The sequence below is a fragment of the Pseudonaja textilis genome, chromosome 1, assembly GCF_049901715.1.
Source record: "Pseudonaja textilis isolate UNSWEBS1 chromosome 1, rPseTex1.2, whole genome shotgun sequence".
Classification (NCBI taxonomy): domain Eukaryota; kingdom Metazoa; phylum Chordata; class Lepidosauria; order Squamata; family Elapidae; genus Pseudonaja; species Pseudonaja textilis.
The window spans coordinates 150,545,354-150,564,923 of record NC_141990.1 but is presented as its reverse complement, the minus strand read 5'-3'; the positions used below and the strand labels follow the sequence as shown (position 1 = coordinate 150,564,923).

General features: G+C 37.1%; 1 protein-coding gene across 1 annotated transcript in view; it reads right to left on the bottom strand.

The window, feature by feature from the left end:
* Nucleotides 1–19,570, bottom strand: part of PCSK2 (proprotein convertase subtilisin/kexin type 2) — a 105,075-nt gene that overhangs the window by 24,729 nt on the left and 60,776 nt on the right. Inside the window, exons 6-8 of the mRNA XM_087919281.1 lie at nt 15,812–15,888; nt 8,437–8,525; nt 6,701–6,876 (exon numbers count right to left, since the gene is read on the bottom strand). Coding sequence (XP_087775407.1) covers nt 6,701–6,876; nt 8,437–8,525; nt 15,812–15,888 — 342 coding nt within the window. The remainder of the gene's footprint in view (nt 1–6,700; nt 6,877–8,436; nt 8,526–15,811; nt 15,889–19,570) is intronic.

Genomic DNA, 19,570 nt, shown 5'->3' with positions numbered 1-19,570 from the left:
CACTGCCTTTTTTTTAGCCCATGATCTTCTTTGTTTAGGTAAGGAAATAGCTCTGAAATGATAATCCAATAGGCCACAAGTTACATAGTAACCATGGTACTAAAACTTGTTCTAAATGTTTTGCTATTGTAATTATCCTTCTCCAATATACTGTATGCATGAATTGCCTTTGGGAACTAACCTCTCTTACATGATTTAAAATGACTTTATTGTGCTTTTGGATCCATTTATATCTTAGCAAAAAAGCAAAAGAAGAGACACTATTTATGTCCCCAACTGATAATTAAGGGTCTTGGGAACCCTTAATGGTGTTGTCCCCATCCCCCAACTCCATCCCCAGCCTAAAGTATTGGTGAGCTGGAGTTGGCAAGACTGTATCATGAGTATTAACAGCTCATCTCACTAGCTGTCCTCATCTTGCAGTATTAATAGTTTTGGAACTGAACTTAACCTGATAGATACTGGGTGAGATTTCTCCCACACACATCCTAAGAACCTATCTTCTTAGGCTTTCTATTTCAGCTAGATATAACTGAAGCCATTATTATTTTAAGACATATATAGTTCCAGATATAAGCCCAGAACACATCGCCCTAAGCCATTGCTGGGCTTTATCATTGTTTGCTAAACAAGTCAAACTACATCACACCAAGCTAAAAGCAGGAAAACTATCAATCCAGTTGTATCCATATCAGTGGTGGGACATGGGAAGGACCCCAAAATTGGATCATTAGGCCCTACTCTGTTTCCCACATCATCATCCAGTTTCACTATAAATCAGGTGGCTTTTAATCTAGCAAAGTTATCCTTGCGAGCACTTGTGTTAGGTAACCTATAGAAAACAGACTGTGTTGAATTGAACCATTTGTGTTTTCCAGAGAGGTTTCCTCCAGAGAAGTTGAGGAGCAAAACTAGAGATCTATTGGCAGAGGCCCACAGAGAAGCTTCTCACACATTGTAGGAGAAACAAGGGGAGAGAGATGGGCCTGGAGAAAGAGAAAGACTTTATGGATTCGAGGAAGCAACCCAGAATGGATGGGCTCTGCTTAACCAGGGAAAAGAGCAGATTTAGGAAAGGTTTTTTTGTTTTTTTTTACTGAGGAAGAGGTTCTTCCACTGAAGAAGAAAAAAATTGTGGAGGGTTATCACGTCTAAAGGCTTGCAATTCAGTGCACAGAGAAATTTTCAGTCCACAGGTAATAAAAATAAGACTATTTCAGAAACATCAATGCATTCTAGTGGTATTTCCATTCTGCTACATTCTTAGGCATATGTTGTAGAGTTTTACGGTTCTTAATTTGTTTTTCATTTTAAAAACAAGAGTTAGGTGGGGAAAGGCCATTTGAAAGCAAGTGTTCCTGATGTAGCCTGCTTCTTTCCCTGATTAACCTCTCCCTGAAAACTCATTTAAAAAGCAAACTGTTCTGAGAAGAAAATAAGTATCTTCTCTGTGCAATGCATGAAACCGCAAACAAGACGAGGAAAAGCATTCTCCCAGATGCCATATAGTTAATATATTCCCTCACGACAAGCAGAGGAACCTCCGGAGTATTCTGGCAGGAGTATTCTGACATCAAAGAGCTCGCTAATTAAAAGTACCCAATGCTATTTTACAAAACACAACCAGGAAAGAAGATCTAGAATTAATATTGAATGGCTTGCAAGTGGCAGGCAGATTCATGGACATTCATTCATTGGAAGAAATCCCTAAAGCCTAACTTTTCAGAACATTGACTAAACTACGGTCAATTTGTCTGGCAACTGAATTCTACATGAGATTAGATTGGGATGGTAACAGTTGTAAGGTTTGCAGCCTATTAGAATGAAATCCAGACCAAGTACAGCCCTCGGCTAATTTGCTCTTAAGGAAGATAGCCACTTTTTATTATGAATTCAACCATATTTTAAATGAAACACCATAGAATTGCTTTTAAAATGACATTAGCACTAATTTCCTTTCAATTGAACACAATATGCTAAGTGCAGCACATTTTCCTGTACCTGTCTGTTCTTTTCAATTACTACTCCTGTGTTAATTTTCTGTTCATTTAATGTAATAATTGACATTACATGGCTATCAAAGTAGTTAAAGTGTAGTGTTCCTTTTCCTTTCCAATGTTTTTTATAATCTAAATAAAAATTAATATAAAAACATCTGGTCCTTTAATAAAAATTGCAGGTCTATTTGATAGATAAATTCCACAAGTTTCTTTTATTCTACTAAAAGTAAAATACTGGTGTTAAATGCTGCACTGATTCATCTAAAGCTCCATTGGTTTTAACCAAATTTTAAAAATCACCTGAAATCTCTTAGCAAAGGGGTGCCAAACTCACGTCATCATGGCCTTGACACATGACATATCGGGACTTTCCCCCCCTTTGCTAAAACGGGCATAGGCATGGCCAATGAGTAATGCATACGGCTTGTGGGCTGGGAGTTTGACAGCCCTGTCCTAGCAGCTACCATAAAATGAGGGTTAGAGCAGGGGTGTCAAACTTGTGTCGTCAAGGAGGCATCACGTGACATATTGTGACTTTCCCCTCTTTGCTAAATCGGGTGTGGGCATGGCCAGTGTGTGATGCCTCTGGCCTGCAGGCCACGAGTTTGACAGCCTTGTGCTAGAGTAAGCTAAGCTCCTGTCACATCCAATCTTGTGAAATCACACAGTGGAGAATTAGATATTTTCAAGAAGCTCCTAATCTTGGACCAGGCAGCAATAATCTCTCCTACAGTGACTCCCCAGTAGCAAACCTTATCCCCATTCTTCAGTCTTCCCTTGTGCCTCGTGCTTCCTTCAAGTTGTTCAGAGTAGCAAAGCCACTCAAAAGCTAATTCTGCTATTTATCAGTAGATATATACTGAGCTTTTTGAATGGAAAGAACCACGTAGTAGACAATGAAGCTCTATGTTAGCCAATGGGTAGGTGGGGCTGATAGAAATTCAAGGGTTCCTGTCTACCCATGAGCAAATGCAGCTTCATGACAGCTAAGGGATAGCCACTAAGTACACTTGATTGATTGGATGTGGGGGTGGGAAAATCCACACAAAAGATAGCACTGTGTTGGGTCAACAAGTATATCAGGCCAATGGATTCATTTACTGAAGCAGAATTTTACAGAGAGATGCCTTTTGAATTTAAACCATTTTTTTTCTAGATACATAGTTGTTGTTAAGTTGAGGTTCTATAAGAATTTCATTTTGAATACATAGAAATCTGTACACAAAATTAACCAAAATGTGATTGGAATGTTTTTGAAGATGCCTCTGCAGACCTAGATGAGCTCACAGATACTGTAACATCATATGTTAGCTTCTGCGAAGATTTATGTGTACCAACAAGGAACCTGAAAATATATAGTAACAATAAACCTTGGTTCACAGCTAAACTTAAGCAGCTACATCGTTCCAAAGAGGAAGCCTACAGAAAAGGTGACAGAATGCTATACAACGAAGCCAGAAACATATTAACAAGAGAGATCAGAGCAGCAAAAAGAAGCTACTCTGAAAAGTTAAAGAATCAATTCTCAACAAATGAACCAGCAAACATGTGGAAAACTCTTAAAAACATCACTGGCTTCAGCAAACCTCCTTCCCAGGCAGAAGGAAATCAACAACTAGCAGATGACTTGAATGTGTTTTACTGCAGGTTTGAAAAGAAACTATAGCCACCAATTTCCACAAGCCACATCTCAAACACACCAACAACAGCCAAGCCTCTTACAACTGACCCCAATCCATTAGGCTCACAACCTCTGGTGATCACAGAAAAAGAAGTGCAAGATCTATTACACAGATAAAAGCCAGGAAAAGCACCAGGGCCAGACAAGATAACTCCTTCTTGCTTAAAAGTCTGTGCTGACCAATTGGCCCCCATATTCATCCGAATCTTCAATAGATCACTAGAGATGTGCTATGTTCCTTCCTGCTTCAAACATTCTACCATCATCCCAGTGCCAAAGAAGCCCTCCATCAAGGAACTGAATGACTGCAGACCAGTTGCTCTAACATCTGTAGTTATGAAAATCTTTGAAAGGCTTGTGCTGTCCCACCTGAAAACCATCATGGATCCACTGTTAGATCTCATCCAGTTTGCATACCGAGCAAATAGATCGACAGATGATGCTGTTAACATGGCTCTGCATTATATCCTACAACACCTTGAATCTCAAAATACCTACGCAAGGGTCCTCTTTGTAGGCTTCAGTTCAGCATTCAATACCATCATTCCAGAGACTCTTCTAAGTAAATTAAACCAACCAGCGGTACCTGAACACACTTGTAAGTGGATCATAAGCTTCCTAACAGACAGGAAGCAGCAGGTAAAGCTAGGCGGAATCACATCAGATACCTGTACAATCAGCATAGAGCCCCCCCCCAAGGCTGTGTGCTATCTCCACTTCTCTTCTCCCTATATAGAAGAAACCCTCCCATACTACCACCTCTTACAATACTAGACAACACAGTATCAACAGTAGAGACCTTCAAATTTCTAGGTTCTACTATATCACATATCTAAAATGGACCCACCTAACATCAAAAACATCATCAAAAAAGCACAACAAAGAAGCGCCAACTCAGAAAGCTAAAACTGCCCAAGGAGCTGCTGATACAGTTCTACAGAGGAATTACTGAGTTTATCATCTGCACCTCTATAACTGTCTGGTTTGGTTCTGCAACCCAACAGGACAGACACAGACTTCAGAGGATAATTAGGGCTGCAGAAAAAACAATTACTACCCACTTGCCTTCAACTGAGGACCTGTATACTGCATGAGTCAAAAAGAGGGCTGTGAAAGTATTTACAGACCCCTCACATCCCGGACATAAACTGTTTCAATTCCTTCCCTCAAAACGATTCTATAGAGCACTGCACACCAGACACCAACTAGACACAAGAACATTTTTTCCCCAAAAGCCATCACTCTGCTAAACAAATAATTCCCTCAACACTGTTCAACTATTTACAAAGTGTACACTACTATTACTATTAATCTTCTCATCGCTCCTTATCACCCATCCCCTCCCATTTGTGATTGTAGGACTGTAACTTTGTTGCTTGTATCCTTACGATTTATATTGACTGTTTCCTAGTATGACTTGATTTTTGATTGTACCTTCTGAATATCATTAAGTATTGTATGTTATCATTCTTGATTCTTAACAAATGTACCTTTTCTTTATGTATACTAAGAGTATTTACACCAAGACAAATTCCTTGTGTGTCCAATCACACTTGGCCAATAAAGTATTCTATTCTATTCTATTCTATTCTATTCTGTTCTGTTCTGTTCTGTTCTGTTCTGTTCTGTTCTGTTCTGCTCTGCTCTGCTCTGTTCTATTCTGTTCTATTCTATTCTAAAGATGGAGCTCTCACCTCACAATCAGGAGTCTGTGAGTTCGATTCTAGATAGAGGCTAATATTTGGAATATACTCTCCTGATCGAACAAGGGGTTGGACTAAATGACTTCCAAGGTCCCTTCCAACTCTGTAATTCTATGAATTCCTTAAATAAGCCCTGAGGCTGATCCTTCATGATGTTGTTGTGAACATCATCACCATATATTTATAAGAGGAAAAAGCCAATAAATAAATGAATGAATGAATGAATAAATAAGGTAGGAACAAATTGTCCAGCTTACCCATTTGTTGTATAATGAAATGTTTTCTTTTTTCTCAGCAGTACTTACAGTGTATCTGCAAACTACATGAATGCCAAAGGTCCAAAGCTTCTCTCATGTAATTAGAAAACCCGCGTCAATAAGGAACAGCCCTGTGCTTTTCCCTTGAATTAAATAGCTGGCCAATGGAGGCCAATCTCAAGCGTGTGAATATAGTCTTGCTTGCTTCCTCTTGCATTTTATGTGTATATTTATATTTATACATATGGATGTCTACCGGGCAAGAAGGGACAAATGATGGGACAAGCATTGCAATGATGTCACAGGAGCTTTGCCACTTTTATAAATGCATTGTGATGTTGGAGCTAGCATCATGATGTCACAGTCAGGCACATTTCAACATTTTGTTGAAATCTCAGCTTGCTGCAGCACTTCCTCTCCCATTAAAGATATATGTGGGAAAACAAACTATCAAGCCTACTAACAATTTCCTGCTTTATGATGTGTAAGTATCCAGATAGCAAAAATCTCCAAGTGGTACTCATTGTATCAGCCACCATTTAACTCTTGTATCAGTGGTGGGATTCAAAAATGTTTACTACTAGTTCTGTGGGCATGACTTGGTGGCCGTGGCTTGGCTTGGCGGGCATGGCAGGGGAAAGTTACTGCAAAAATCCCATTCCCTCCCCACCCCACTAAGCTGCTTTCCAGTTCCGTTCTCCTGTGCAGGGCAACAAAAGAAGAGCCAGCCGATCAGCTGGGACTTGGGAGGCAGAGAATAGATGGAGGTGGGGCCATTCAGAGATGCTATTTGCCTGTTTTCTGAACTACTCAAAATTTATGCTACTGGTTCTCCAGAACTGGTCAGAATCTGCTGAATACCATCTCTGTCTTGTATGCCCTATTATCATTGAACCGGAACAACGGATTTTTGTATTGATAATTTATTATACTTTCACCTGTCCTTCAAAAGAGAGGTCTTCTGGTAATGTTTACAAGCAATTCATTATCTTCTATAATATAAGTAACTTTCATTGAAGTATGATAGTATGGGTGGGAAAACATAAAACAAAGCACTACCTTATTCACTCCATCTGCCATGGCTTGTAAGGTCAGTTCTCTTGGCCCATCCACAGTTTTGCCATTATCAGTGGGACCCCAGCTAGCACTATAGATATCAATTACTTGAGGCATGTGACTGATAGAAGAAGCCTCTATAATATCAGTCATAAATGGCTGATCCAACATTCGGATACCTACAGGTTCCATCAATATATATTGATGAGGAGAAAAAGAAAGAAGGAGAGATTAAGGAGAAAGAGAGATTTTAAAAAATTGAAATCAAACAAGAAACTTATAATAATATTTCTCAGCAGGGGATTTCAACACTCAGAATTTAAAGCCTAGAACATCTCTTTTTTTAAAAAAAAAATCTGGCATAAAAATTCAAACCATGATTTGATTTTTTTTCCTGCCACAAAACATGATTAAAATCCAGGATAAAGTAAATGTAAATGCAGTGATTCTTTCATGAAAAATGTGAACAGTTTTGGAATGCAAGATTAATTTTTGCAAGTTCAATATTGTAGACCCAAACCTAATTCACCCAAACTTAAGGAAATTTTGATTTCATGTATCTAAATAGAAAATGTACATGTCAGTAGATAGAAAGTTAAAAAGTTGAAACAAAAGGTTTTTATTAAAATTATTAGATCAAATAGATTACATAAAATACCAAGTTAACTCTTTCATCTTAATACCAGTATGAATAACAGCCCAAGTTTCTGTTCTGATTATCTTGTTCTTGTCAACTGATATTTGAAGGACCTGATAAGTTACAGTGAAAAATTCTAGACAGCAATATCTGAAATGAACTATAATGTTACAATTCCTCAGCTAGATTTAAAAAAAAAATCCTTAAGGTAAACAAAGTCATCAAAGAGAAGTATTTTTCCAGTTCCCTCCTCTAATTTGCTTCCTTTCCAAAATAAAAGTTTTAGAATTTTTTCTAAAATAAAATCTGAAATGACTCTTTCCATTTTTTCCCAAGACATTATTGAAACCTACAGGTTTAAAAAGTGAAGAATAATATGCAACCTTCCTGGATTTGAGTTACTGACGTTTTCACCAATATTTCAATGACCACTTGATGGTGCTAGATCTCAACTATAATCTAATTCATTACATTGTTGGTCTCTACCAAAAATTTAATTCCCCAAAAGACTTTTGGCAAATCTAATATTGTTCATGCTACCACTCTGAGAGAACAATCTTAACCTTTCTTTCCTTCCTTCCTTCCTTCCTTCCTATTCTAACATATTCCTATTGCATACAAACTGTGAATAGTTTGTAGTCATTGTACACATGAATAAGTATAAGAAATTAAACATACCAACACAATTCTAAAATGATAAAATATTAACAAAAATAATAGCAACAAAGAATCAATGCCAACAACAATAATCAATAGCATTCCTGTAGCAGGAGTCTCCATCCACTTGTCTCCATCTTAAAGGCCTGTGGTCAACCTCTTTATCAGATGAGCTTCCTGCCAAGGACTATCTGTTATTAGTATTTTATGGTTTCAAATACATAATTCAACAAGATATCAATAAAAACTCAGATAGGAAGGGAAGCCAAGAAAGAGGCCAATTCTATATATCCAAAAGACAAATGTATATACATTAATTTTCCCCCCCAAGTATAACATGCTGGGAAATTTATACTGCAAATAATCTACTTCTCATACATCCTTTTTTTCTTTTTAATAAAACAGTAATGTGGCTAGGGAAGAAAATATCTATTTTAAGCCTTACCTGCTACTTTCGAATTATAAGCCACTCCAACTCCACAGATATTGTTGTTTGCTGCAGCTGACACTTCTCCAGCACATCTGGTTCCATGACTGTGGAGAAAGATAGAAATTGTAATCAAAGCTCATGGAAGCATTAAGAGGAATGCACCGTAGATGCTTTTTCCAAAAGACAACTGGGCTCTTGGGTTTTTCTTTGAAAAAATATTTCGCTTCTCATCCAAGAAGCTTCTTCAGTTCTGAACTTTGAAATAGTTTTCAAAGCAAAAAACAAGGAAGTAATGTTGCCTATTGGAAAAAGCTCCTTTGGGACAACCATGACCTGGATGATTGAGAATCTCTATAGACATCAAGAGGCATGCTCCTTTGTCTATAACCACATATCATTTTAAGTATTCCTTGTAAAAAGCAACAGTCTAGATTGCTATCCAGTTTCTGACAGACGAAGAAGAAATGGAGCAACTCCTTCCAAATGCTTTGAAGAATTATGAGTTTGGAAATCATCCAAATTACCAAGTTTGGCTTAAAGCAATTTAGAAGGTTCCTGGTTGAATTCTAACCAGAGGCCAAAGCAGAAGAAAGTAAAGCTCATTCAATGAATCAAGAAAACAATAATGAGAAAGCAATGATGACTGACACAGAAACTCAGATAGAAGCCATCATGGAGAATTGTACTGTGCCACTCTGTACAGTAGAAACAATAGCTACAATTATTGGACAATCAATTATTCTCTGGAAGTGAAATTGAAGAATCCATAGCTTACAAAACTGCAATAGAATTATAGTGTCTGTAGCTATGTGTGCACGTCTCACAATTCAGTATCAAGTGGGTATTTGTCAAGGGCTGACCATTCTCCCATTTGTACTTCCTTTCAGAAACATGCAGAGGGGAGAAAAAAAATCAATGTATAAATTGAGATATTCTGACAGACATATTGTCTGTTGTTTCACTGGCTCCCAGTATCTTTTCATTCTTTCTGATAAAGATGTGATGACTAAATATTTTCTAGATAAATATGGAGAAAGGAAAGGAAAGGAAACCAAGCTTTGCTATCCAATAAAGGAGTGATGGTAGTTGACAGAAGAGAAGAGATGCTGGTACAGAGAAGAGAACAGATCAGGCACAGAAATAGAAAAACATGAGGGAAGTATCTTGCCTAGGTTTATCTTGGAGTGAGAATGTCTTTGTGTCTCAGGACGTAATATTCTATCATCCCTTACTTCTTGGAGTCAGTGCTGTACCAATATTTTGATCATAAGTAGGGTATAAACTGAATGGTGTTCACAACTAGCTTTTACCACCAGGCTACCATATATTTATTCTGCTTGAAAATTGATGTGCCCATTGTCACTGCTGAAGTGCAGTCTAATAATCTGTCAAGGAAAAACACAGGCATATTTCTGACTGTGCAGTCTGTGTTTTAATGTTTTTTTCCCATTGGACTTGACTCAGGAAAGACAAATGTTTATTTTCACTGAGCTTAATCAAAGCATTCTTAAAAAGCACCCCTGCTGATTTACAAATTCAACCTGTTCATGAAAGCGATATTGTTCTGATAAGACATGCACATTTTCTCTGGTATCATTTGTTTATTTGGTTTTATTTTAATTTCCATTAGATCTATTTTCTTTTCCAACATTCAAAGTTTGCTCTGGGAGCAAAATTTCCCTCAGTAATGGGGGGTTTGTTGAAAATAGCATTAAAGGAACAGCCAGAGATCCTGTGTTGCTAGGCATCTATTGTTCGGTATTTGTGGCCTGTGTTCAAATATGAGGCACTTTCTAGTGTTACATATTGTCTTACATAAAAATTTGTTTTGTGTAATGGATAAGAGAGCTGGTTTAGTGTGCTGATTAATTCATCAGGCTAAAAACTGGGAGACTGTGAGTTCTGGTCCTGCATTAGGCCCAAAGCCACCTGGGTGACTTTGGGCCAGTCACACATTTTTAGTCCTAGTAAGCATACAAGGGAAACCTGTATGCTTACTAGGGCTAAAAAAATCTTGCCCAGGAAACTTGTGGGACCTTTCCAGGCAATCTCCAGGAGTCAACATTGATTTAAAGGCACCAAAACAACAAGATACTGGATAAAATCACATAATCAGGAGACCATGAGCTTTAATCCTGCCTCAGGTCTGAAGCAAGTTGGATGACTGGGCCAGTCATTGTTTCTTAACTCTAGGAAGAAGAAGGGGCAAAACACTTCTGAAAAAATATTGCTAAGAAATCTGCATGAATTTATCAGTATAGTACCAGAAGTAAAGACTGATTTGAAGGCAACAACAACAACAACAACAACAACTATTATTATTATTATTATTATTATTATTTTACATATTGTTTTAAATTCAAACCGCAGATCTGTTTTCCACATTCATATCTTAGAAAGCATTAGATAGTATTGAAAAACTTTATTGTCTCTATAGTTCAACTACTAAGAATTCAATACAAGAGCCACAGTGGCGCAGTGGTTAGAGTGCAGTACTGCAGGCTACTTCTGCTGCCTGCCGGCTGCCTGAAATTTGGCAGTTCAAATCTCACCAGGCTCAAGGTTGACTTAGCCTTCCATCCCTCTGAGATCGGTAAAATGAGGACCCAAATTGTTGGAGGCAATATGCTGACTCTGTAAACCGCTTAGAGAGGGCTGTAAAGCTCTGTAAAATGGTATATAAATCTAAGTGCTATTGCTATTGCTACTGCCTCATGTTTAATATTAAGAGCTACCCAGTCAACATTGGTTTTCTGTTTCACCAATGCCAATTGCAAATAATTAAATAGAAGAAAAGTGGTGCACGCAGCCTTCAAAGTTGGCTTAGGCAAGATGATTTGTTTTATATGACCCTAAGGGCATCTGCAGGGGGAGTAAAAAACCAAGGAGGTGTTTGCTATTAAGCTATCAAAGCCCCGCCTTTTTAATCAAATGTCACATGCATATTAAAAAGGAATGCAGCTTTATAGCATAACAGCGGTCATCTTCACTTTTTTTTATTTCTCTCATGGATGTCCCTGGATGGCCATATCAGTTAATTTTTAGTATGTGACACATTAGGTATAAAAACAGAGAAATCTCAGTTCTGTTAAAGGAGTGAGTCTGGAATAGGAGAGAAAATAAAATGGGAAAAAGACCAATACATTTGGATTATCAGGTGGATAGTTTGATTTCATCAATGGAATTCCTGGAGAAAAGATAGAGACAAGAAAAAAAAAACCCAGCATAGCCCCCGCCATCCCCCCGATATCTATCTCCATCTCCCTAACATGTTGGTGCTGTCAATAGGAGTGGGTCTCTCTAGTGTTTGAATTGGAACTCCATGGAAGACCCAGGATAAAAGAATAATGTATAGTTCATTGAAATTGATTAAATAACAACAAGGACATAAGTTGTAACTGTTTTAACTGTATTTAACTTAAGTAATTATATATATATGTGTGTGTGTGTGTGTGTGTGCGTGCGCATGCGCGCACCACCCATCTCTCTCAAAGACCAAATCAGTAGAGCTTGCAATATCATAGGAAAACATGAGCCAAAAAGGATTTGCCTAATATATGACTGATTTCTCTGAGAAATTCAGAAAGGTGAGTTGCTTGGTTAGAAATAAAAAACATAAAACCAATTGTTCTTTACTAAATTTAAGACTTTGGCTTATAAAGGAATTTCACTTAGTGAACTGAGATGTTTTACCAGAATGCAGAAACCTGAAGACTTCTGAACATTTGCACTCTTCTTCTTTTTTAATTAATTGCAACGTATTAGTTACCTGTCAGGTGTCCTGTCATCTTCAAGCAGACATGAACATATTTGTGATATTGTCTATGGAGATTCTCAGTCTTTCAGGTCGTGATAATCCCAAAGGTGCTTTTTCAGGAAAAGCACCTGGTTTTTCTTTGAAGATGTTTCACTTCTTATCCAAGAAACGTCTTTAGCTCTGAATGGATGGTAGGGGAATGGGAAGATTTATATTCCTTGCAGAAAGCTGATCATTTGCATTATTTTAGAGAGTCATTGAGGCCACTTGGAGGTTTATCTGTGTCCTCTGCATCACTTGAGTAGTGCAAATGGGTGTGGAGCCTTCTTGGAACTGCTGAATGGACTGTGTTATGGAGCGATGCTTTCTGCAGATTGTTTTCTGCCCTGTGTCCCTTCACTGTTGAACATAGGCTATGAAGATGAGTCTGTGCTGTCTACATCTCAAACCAAAGTGCAAAGGGTTCCTGTAGTTTGCAATTTTTCTGGAAACCCATTCATACTCCTCCACCATTCAAAGGATGTTAATTCCAAAGTACATAGCTAAATGTCTATGGAGCTGAAGAAGCTTCTTGGATGAGAAGTGAAACATCTTTAAAGAAAAACAAGAAAGTCCAGTTGTCTCTTGAAAAAGCACCTTTGGGGTATTGTACAATTGGGGGAAACTACAAGTGATAGAATTCATTCACCAATTTTCAAAGCAGGCATGAGTCAATGTAAAAAAGAAAATCATTTTTTCCCTTATAAAAACCACTTAAATGGAACCCATGTCTGGGAAATCAATCATAAACATTGTATAGGACCCAAAATAAAAAAGACATTTCAGACCAAGGAGCAAATTACTAACTTCATTTATAATTCTGACTTCCCTTATAGTAGAATTGATTATGGTGTTAGAGAAATATTACTCTTCTCTCATACTTTCCCCACTGAATTAACAGTGTAATATTAAGCATGCTACTTAAAAAGAAGCCCCATTGACATCTGACAAGGTTCATTTTAATGACTCTCCGAGTGGGAATTTATCTTTTGATATTTTCCAGTGCACCAAAATGTTTGCCATCTCACACAAATGAATCCATGAGAGAAGCTCTTGAACCATTGCAAGATAAATATTAGAAAACAAATATTCTATCATTGCAATCAAAGACACTGCACAAATCATTTGTATTTTTAAGTTTAGTCATTTCTGGGCTGTAAAGATTTATATGACCATAGGATGACAGGAAAGAGTTAGGTCTTTTTGTACTGTATCTCTTTTCTATCATCTGGTGGTCATGAAGTCCTGTAGCCCTACCCAATATTTTTTTTTTCAGCCCAGCAGTTCTATACAATAGTAGAAAAATATTGAGTTCCATTTGCCTTAGGACACCAGTTAATAGCCTCATGGAATCACTTGTCATTTTAAAAAGTTACATCCTAAGCTAGACTACAAAAAGACTGATTGATCCAAAACCACATTTTGTTAAAACTATCAGATCTGGGCTGCAAAATCCAGACTAGCACCAGCAATCTGGTGCCCTCCAGATATTTTAGACTTTAATTTCCCACAATCAGCATGCTCAATGGTATATAAGATTGCTGAATCTGTAATCTAAATCAGGTGAAGGAGATCAGGTTGTCCATATCTGCTTAATGTTTTTGATTACTTTCATGGAAAAGAAAGCATACATTCATGTAAACATTACCTTTTCTCCCATAAGAGTAACAAGATCAGAACTTCAATAGATAAAAAAATGTTTAACTCCTTTTCTCCGTAGGAGATTGATTAAAAACAATACAATATCTATACAATTGCTAATTAATTTGGCCTTTAGCCACCACCTCTGAGCAATTCTCCACTAAATGCTGCCTGAAAATGAAAAAAAAGTTTCCATTCTTTCTGCAATATGTGACAGGATGAATTAATGAATGAATCGAATAGGTTCCTGGCACCTTCTCTTGAAGGCAAAGATCCTGTTGGCTTGTAAGCTTCTGATTTATTTTTTATTTTATTTATTTATTTGATTTGTCAATTGCTTACAAGATAATAGGTATATGTATAAACATGAGTAAGAATACAGTAAATAAGTACGAATAAATGGGGCCAATAGGACAGGGACGGTAGGCACAATTGTGCGCTTATGCGTACCCCTTACAGACCTCTTAGGAATGGGGTGAGGTCAATAGTGGATAGTTTGAGGTTAAAGGAGTGCGGGTTAGAGGATGTAACAACAGAGTCTGGTAGTGCATTCCAGGCATTGACCACTCTGTTGCTGAAGTCATACTTTCTGCAATCAAGTTTGGAGCGGTTAACATTGAGTTTGTATCTGTTGTGTGCTCTTGTATTGTTATGGTTGAAGCTGAAGTAATCATTGACTGGTAGAACATTGTAGCAGATAATTTTGTGTACTATACTTAAGTCCAACCATTGGTGGCATAGTTCAAGGTTGTCCAAGCCCAAAATTTCAAGCCTGGTGATATAGGTGATATACCTGGGGAAAAATATCCATGCTACAAGATGATGTTTCTAAGTGTATATTACTTTGATAGAAGATTTCTTTTTTAAAGGAAAGAAAGGATAATATGAGCTTGGTCCAATTAGGTTAAGTGGATTTTATAGAAAGAGTGCCAAGTAAAATTAATGTGCCTTCCCAGAATGCTTAGAAACCTAGGATTGAGATTCCAATGAAGCCTGAATCCATAGACTCCCTTTTAGTGTTCTTACCTTATAAGCAATTATAGATCGAATGCTTCTTACCTCGGCAGCCTGATAAAATTCAAGAGTAAACTGGGCTGTATTGAGACTGGGCTCAATACAGAAATTAAAATTGATTGCAGGCATAGATCTGACCCAAGTATTCCATGTGAGAATGTTGGCTCATTTGTGCCTTTTCTTTTTTTCTTTTTGCAAAAAGGGAGGTCCTTGGCTACAGACTTTCCTAGGCAAGCCCAAAGTTTTATGTACTGAAGGCACAAATGCTGCTTTTTTTCTCATCATACCAATGCTGTAGGGCAATATCTGGTTTCAGTTCTTACCATGAATATCAAATCACCTGAGGATCTATTTTTCCTAATAACTTGGTGGTTTTTTTTAGAAAGGAAAGAAATATATGAACTTTTAGTCTCCAGCACCTACATGAAATTGAAATATTGACTGGATTAACACATAGCAGTAAGACATGAGTTCTCAAATAATGAGTTGTTTGAACTAGCGATTTCACCCATTCCCTCCACCACCACCATCCAGTCAGATGAAGCTTCTTGAATGAGCAGTGAAATGGCTTCTTCCTCAAGTAAAAAACACAGCCCTAGTTGCCTTTTGAATAAGCACCCTTGAGACAACCATGACCTGGATGACTGAGAGTCTCCATAGACATCAAGCCATGAGTTGTTAATTAAGCCATACTAGCTGAATTCACTCCATTTGTTAAGGTATAATGCTCAAAATTCACACTAGCTGAATTCAGACCACAAGCAAAGCTAAAAGCCACATGATAATGAGTCTAAGAATCTTGACTTTAATGTTGATTTCATAAAATATGAAGTTTGTAGAGGTTATGGAACAGTGGTCATGAACCATTCTTCCAGGTCAGTAAAAGTCTGAGTAGAGTGAAAAATTCCTGACAAGCAAGGATTTGAATCAATTTCTTACCTGTTAAACCAATCATCTGTATAGCGGGGATATGGATATGGATCATTACTGCTAAAATCATAGCTGGCTTGAGCATTCTGGGAAACAAATAGTAAAAATGGTTAATACCATGTGTATGATTGATTGCAGTCAAGAAAAGCATGAATAGTTAAGGAATTTATTTTCAGTATAATTTGTATTTTATTTGGCCCAATGCATATATCTGACATGGTTTTATTTTTAATTCACTTGACTATTCATTCATTCATTCAGAATGACTTTTAAAATTATTATTAAACAGAGGGAGGGAGGGAGGGAGGGAGGAAGGAGAAAATATATTAGAAAACAAAACATCAGCTACTACTATAACTTTTAGTTAGAAGATTTCCTTTGGGCCTTACATTAAATCCTGCAGACATTTTAGAAGAAACCAAACCTCAGTAACAGCATCCATACTTTGCATGCCAATATTTGCTCTAGGATCACAGAAAGAATTATTTATGAGCCTGCTACCTGAAGCCCTACATTTCATGGCAGATTGTGTTAGCTAAGGCTGGCAAAGGAGCTTGGTACAAAGAGATTTCTTCCTTTTGATAGTAATCCACGATTGAATCCAGCTGGACCTGTCTACTTTTGTCAGAGCACTAAGGGGGTGGGGGTGGGGGGATCAGCATTTTCCTTTCTGTCTCTCTTTGCCCAAAAAGGTCAAATCTTTCTCCTCTATTCTGAATACCCTCCATTATAGGGCCTACAAAGAATGAGTCCATCTGCTTTTCCAATGTGATTGTAGTGACATAAACAATGGAGAAAACAATGACCAAATATGTATAATTAAATTTATATATTAGATTTCATTAGAGGCAGAAGTGTTTGTGAATAAGGAATTAAAAAGAAACCCATGTATTATTCATAGTAAGAATTTCAGCAGACTAGAGGAAATTAAATACACCTTTGATTTGCTGGAATTTTCCTCTTAACAAATGACATATTTGTGCCAAATTTAAGCTCTTAGTTCATAAATTACTCTCATTTCTGTTCTTACTTAAGGTGCATGATACCCTGCACTTTTGCTTGCTTAGCAAACTCTTTTGATTCTCTTATTCTAGGCAAGGTTATTTGCCTTATCCGTTGTATGCTTTGGATAGCTGGTTAGAACTATTTTATTAAGACACTTGAATGATTTTAATACATAAATTGACAATGTGGCACATGTGAACATTTCCCTTTGTGAATGGCAGGTTCCTTGCTTCATCTCGATCCATGTCAGCTTGGTTTCCTACCAGGATATTTCACAAAAATAACCTTGGTGTCCTTATCAGTGATCAAAACCGTAGTCTGGTACCATGTTGATTCTAGGAAAATTCTTGACATTGGGATACTATGACTAAATGGGTTGGAAGAGGAAACCCAAGTATTATGATGGTTCCAATTTTCTGAGCAGGATAGCAATCAGGAGATGACCATGCAAGTTTTTTGTCTGATACCACAATTTTTGAATAGGGTATTTACTACTAAATAAAAACACTAAAAATAAGAAATGCGCCAATAAACAAAAATGAAGAATAAAAATTTGTGAAAATGACAAAAAATAAACACCAATCCATCCAGACAGGAATGAAAAAAACAAATCTACACAATTCAATCACAATCTTGAAATCATTGGGGGTGGTTACCAGAGATCTGGAACGTGGTCTAGTCCATATGAACATAAGCCTCACTTCTATCTGTCCTTTCTCTTAATCAGGAGATACTTTCCATATGCCATTCCACAGCAATGATGAACTGAATGAAGGCTGGGAAATGGAAGTGGAACCCATAGCTAGCAGATTTTGTAACCAAGTGATTGTTGGACAGATTGAAGTGACGAAGTAGCTTTTCCTTCAAAGAAGTAAGTGTATATCTTGGGAGTTCTCTTTAATTTCAACTTGTCCCTATGAATTGCATGTCAAGGTGAATCTATGCATGTCAAGGTGGAACTATGTTTCACCTTTCACTAGTTCCAAGCTGGAACTACCAGTTTCAGCTACAGTCCTGATGACTTCACAATTGAATGACTGCACTGAAGATTCCATAGAAACTGCAAAACTATCTGGGGGAAAAGATTCTATATCAAGAGTCCATTATCAGAATGGTTCTTGCTCTAGAAGCTACCCTTCAAATTTGAGGAAAAAAAATCACAAACAGAAGTATCTTTTTTATATATATGACTTTAGAACATACACTAGAGAGAAGCTATTAGACTGCTGCAAAGCTTCAAAGATGTGTTTTGCTTTGATGAAGCTTCATTTTAATTAACCTATCAAAGCAGATTTACAGTTTTATTTCAGTGCAGGAAAACAAATCAGGGGACTGTACAACAATTACATCAAAACAAGATTTGTTTTGATGAAGTGATTTGGGCTGTGGACTTAAGCTTACTTTTTAAACTCTGAAAGCTCATATTTTTAAGTTGGAATAAGAGCTATCCTTTGTTGGATACTTTCAAGACGACTGTGCCTTCTTCAGCCCTGATACCTTTGTCTTAAAAGTGGTGAAGCTGAAGGTGAGTAGAGCTAATTTTCTATAAAGCATCTATCAATACTGTCATTTTCATCCCGTTCTGCCAAAAAATGAAGCATTAGCGAGCCTTGAGACTAGATTCCCCCCACCACACACACACACACTCATTGAATTTCTAAAACCACCTTGGCTCAAACTAAATTGCCTTGCCCTTGATTTTTTTCAAAGGCAAACAGGTAAAATCATGCTTCTGTTACCTTCAAGGCTAACTGACATTGACTTAGATGGCTTTCCTTTATGTCAGAGATAAGCAGCTTGCAACCGCAGCTCTTGTTTTGGACCCTTCTAGCTAGCATTGCTGAAAACAGACAGCGGTTCCCTGCCATTGTGAGTTAGGGAAGCAGATAAAAAGGACAATGTAGACCCCAAGAGAGGGATCTCACATTTAAAAAGCAAAACAAAACCCTTGTATTATTTTCTTAAATATCTGGAAATGGTCCTACTTCCACCCTGCAAACATTTAAATGAAAATCTTTTTCATCCAAAAGGTATCAATCACTGATAGTCTTAGAGGTCAAAACCATAACCCTTGACTCTAAAAGAAGCTGGAAGCAATACACACAAAGTAGGGATGGTATACAATATGAACATCATCTAGTCCCAGATTAAATTCATTTTTTTAACCACCTGTAGTTTCTGGACTATGTCCAAAAGCCATTCTAGAGACAACACAATACATTTGTCCAAACAAGACTAACGGAAAACAATATCTTCAGACACATTCTTGGTTCGCTGATAGGTTAATTATTCAATGCCTATCAAAGGAAAACTAAGGGATCTTATTTATTGGTGTACTTTTTTTTAATTTGTAAAATTTGTATTCAAATTGCAATTCATTTCACCTACAAGCATAATGAAATTCAGAAATTGGGGGCGGATAAAGAATGCCTTTTAAAAACATCACTTTTGTGAAATGCGATCTTATTGAATTACAAAAATATTTTTGTTATTTTAAACATCCTTGAATATATTTTATTTCTACATTTGTATATGCTTTATTTCATAGTACAAGTACATTGGACTATGCTTATTGTAGGGGGTGCATTTTATAGATCATTCATAAGGAATTATGACATCCATAAATACAACATGCTTTAGATAGCAATTCTGTGTTTTTATACAGAAAAAACTCCCAATGAATTCAGTGGCATTTACTACTGAGTAGATAAGCTTGGGTTTGCTCTAATTTCTAGGTTGCTTTAGGAAAGTATCTGACTATCA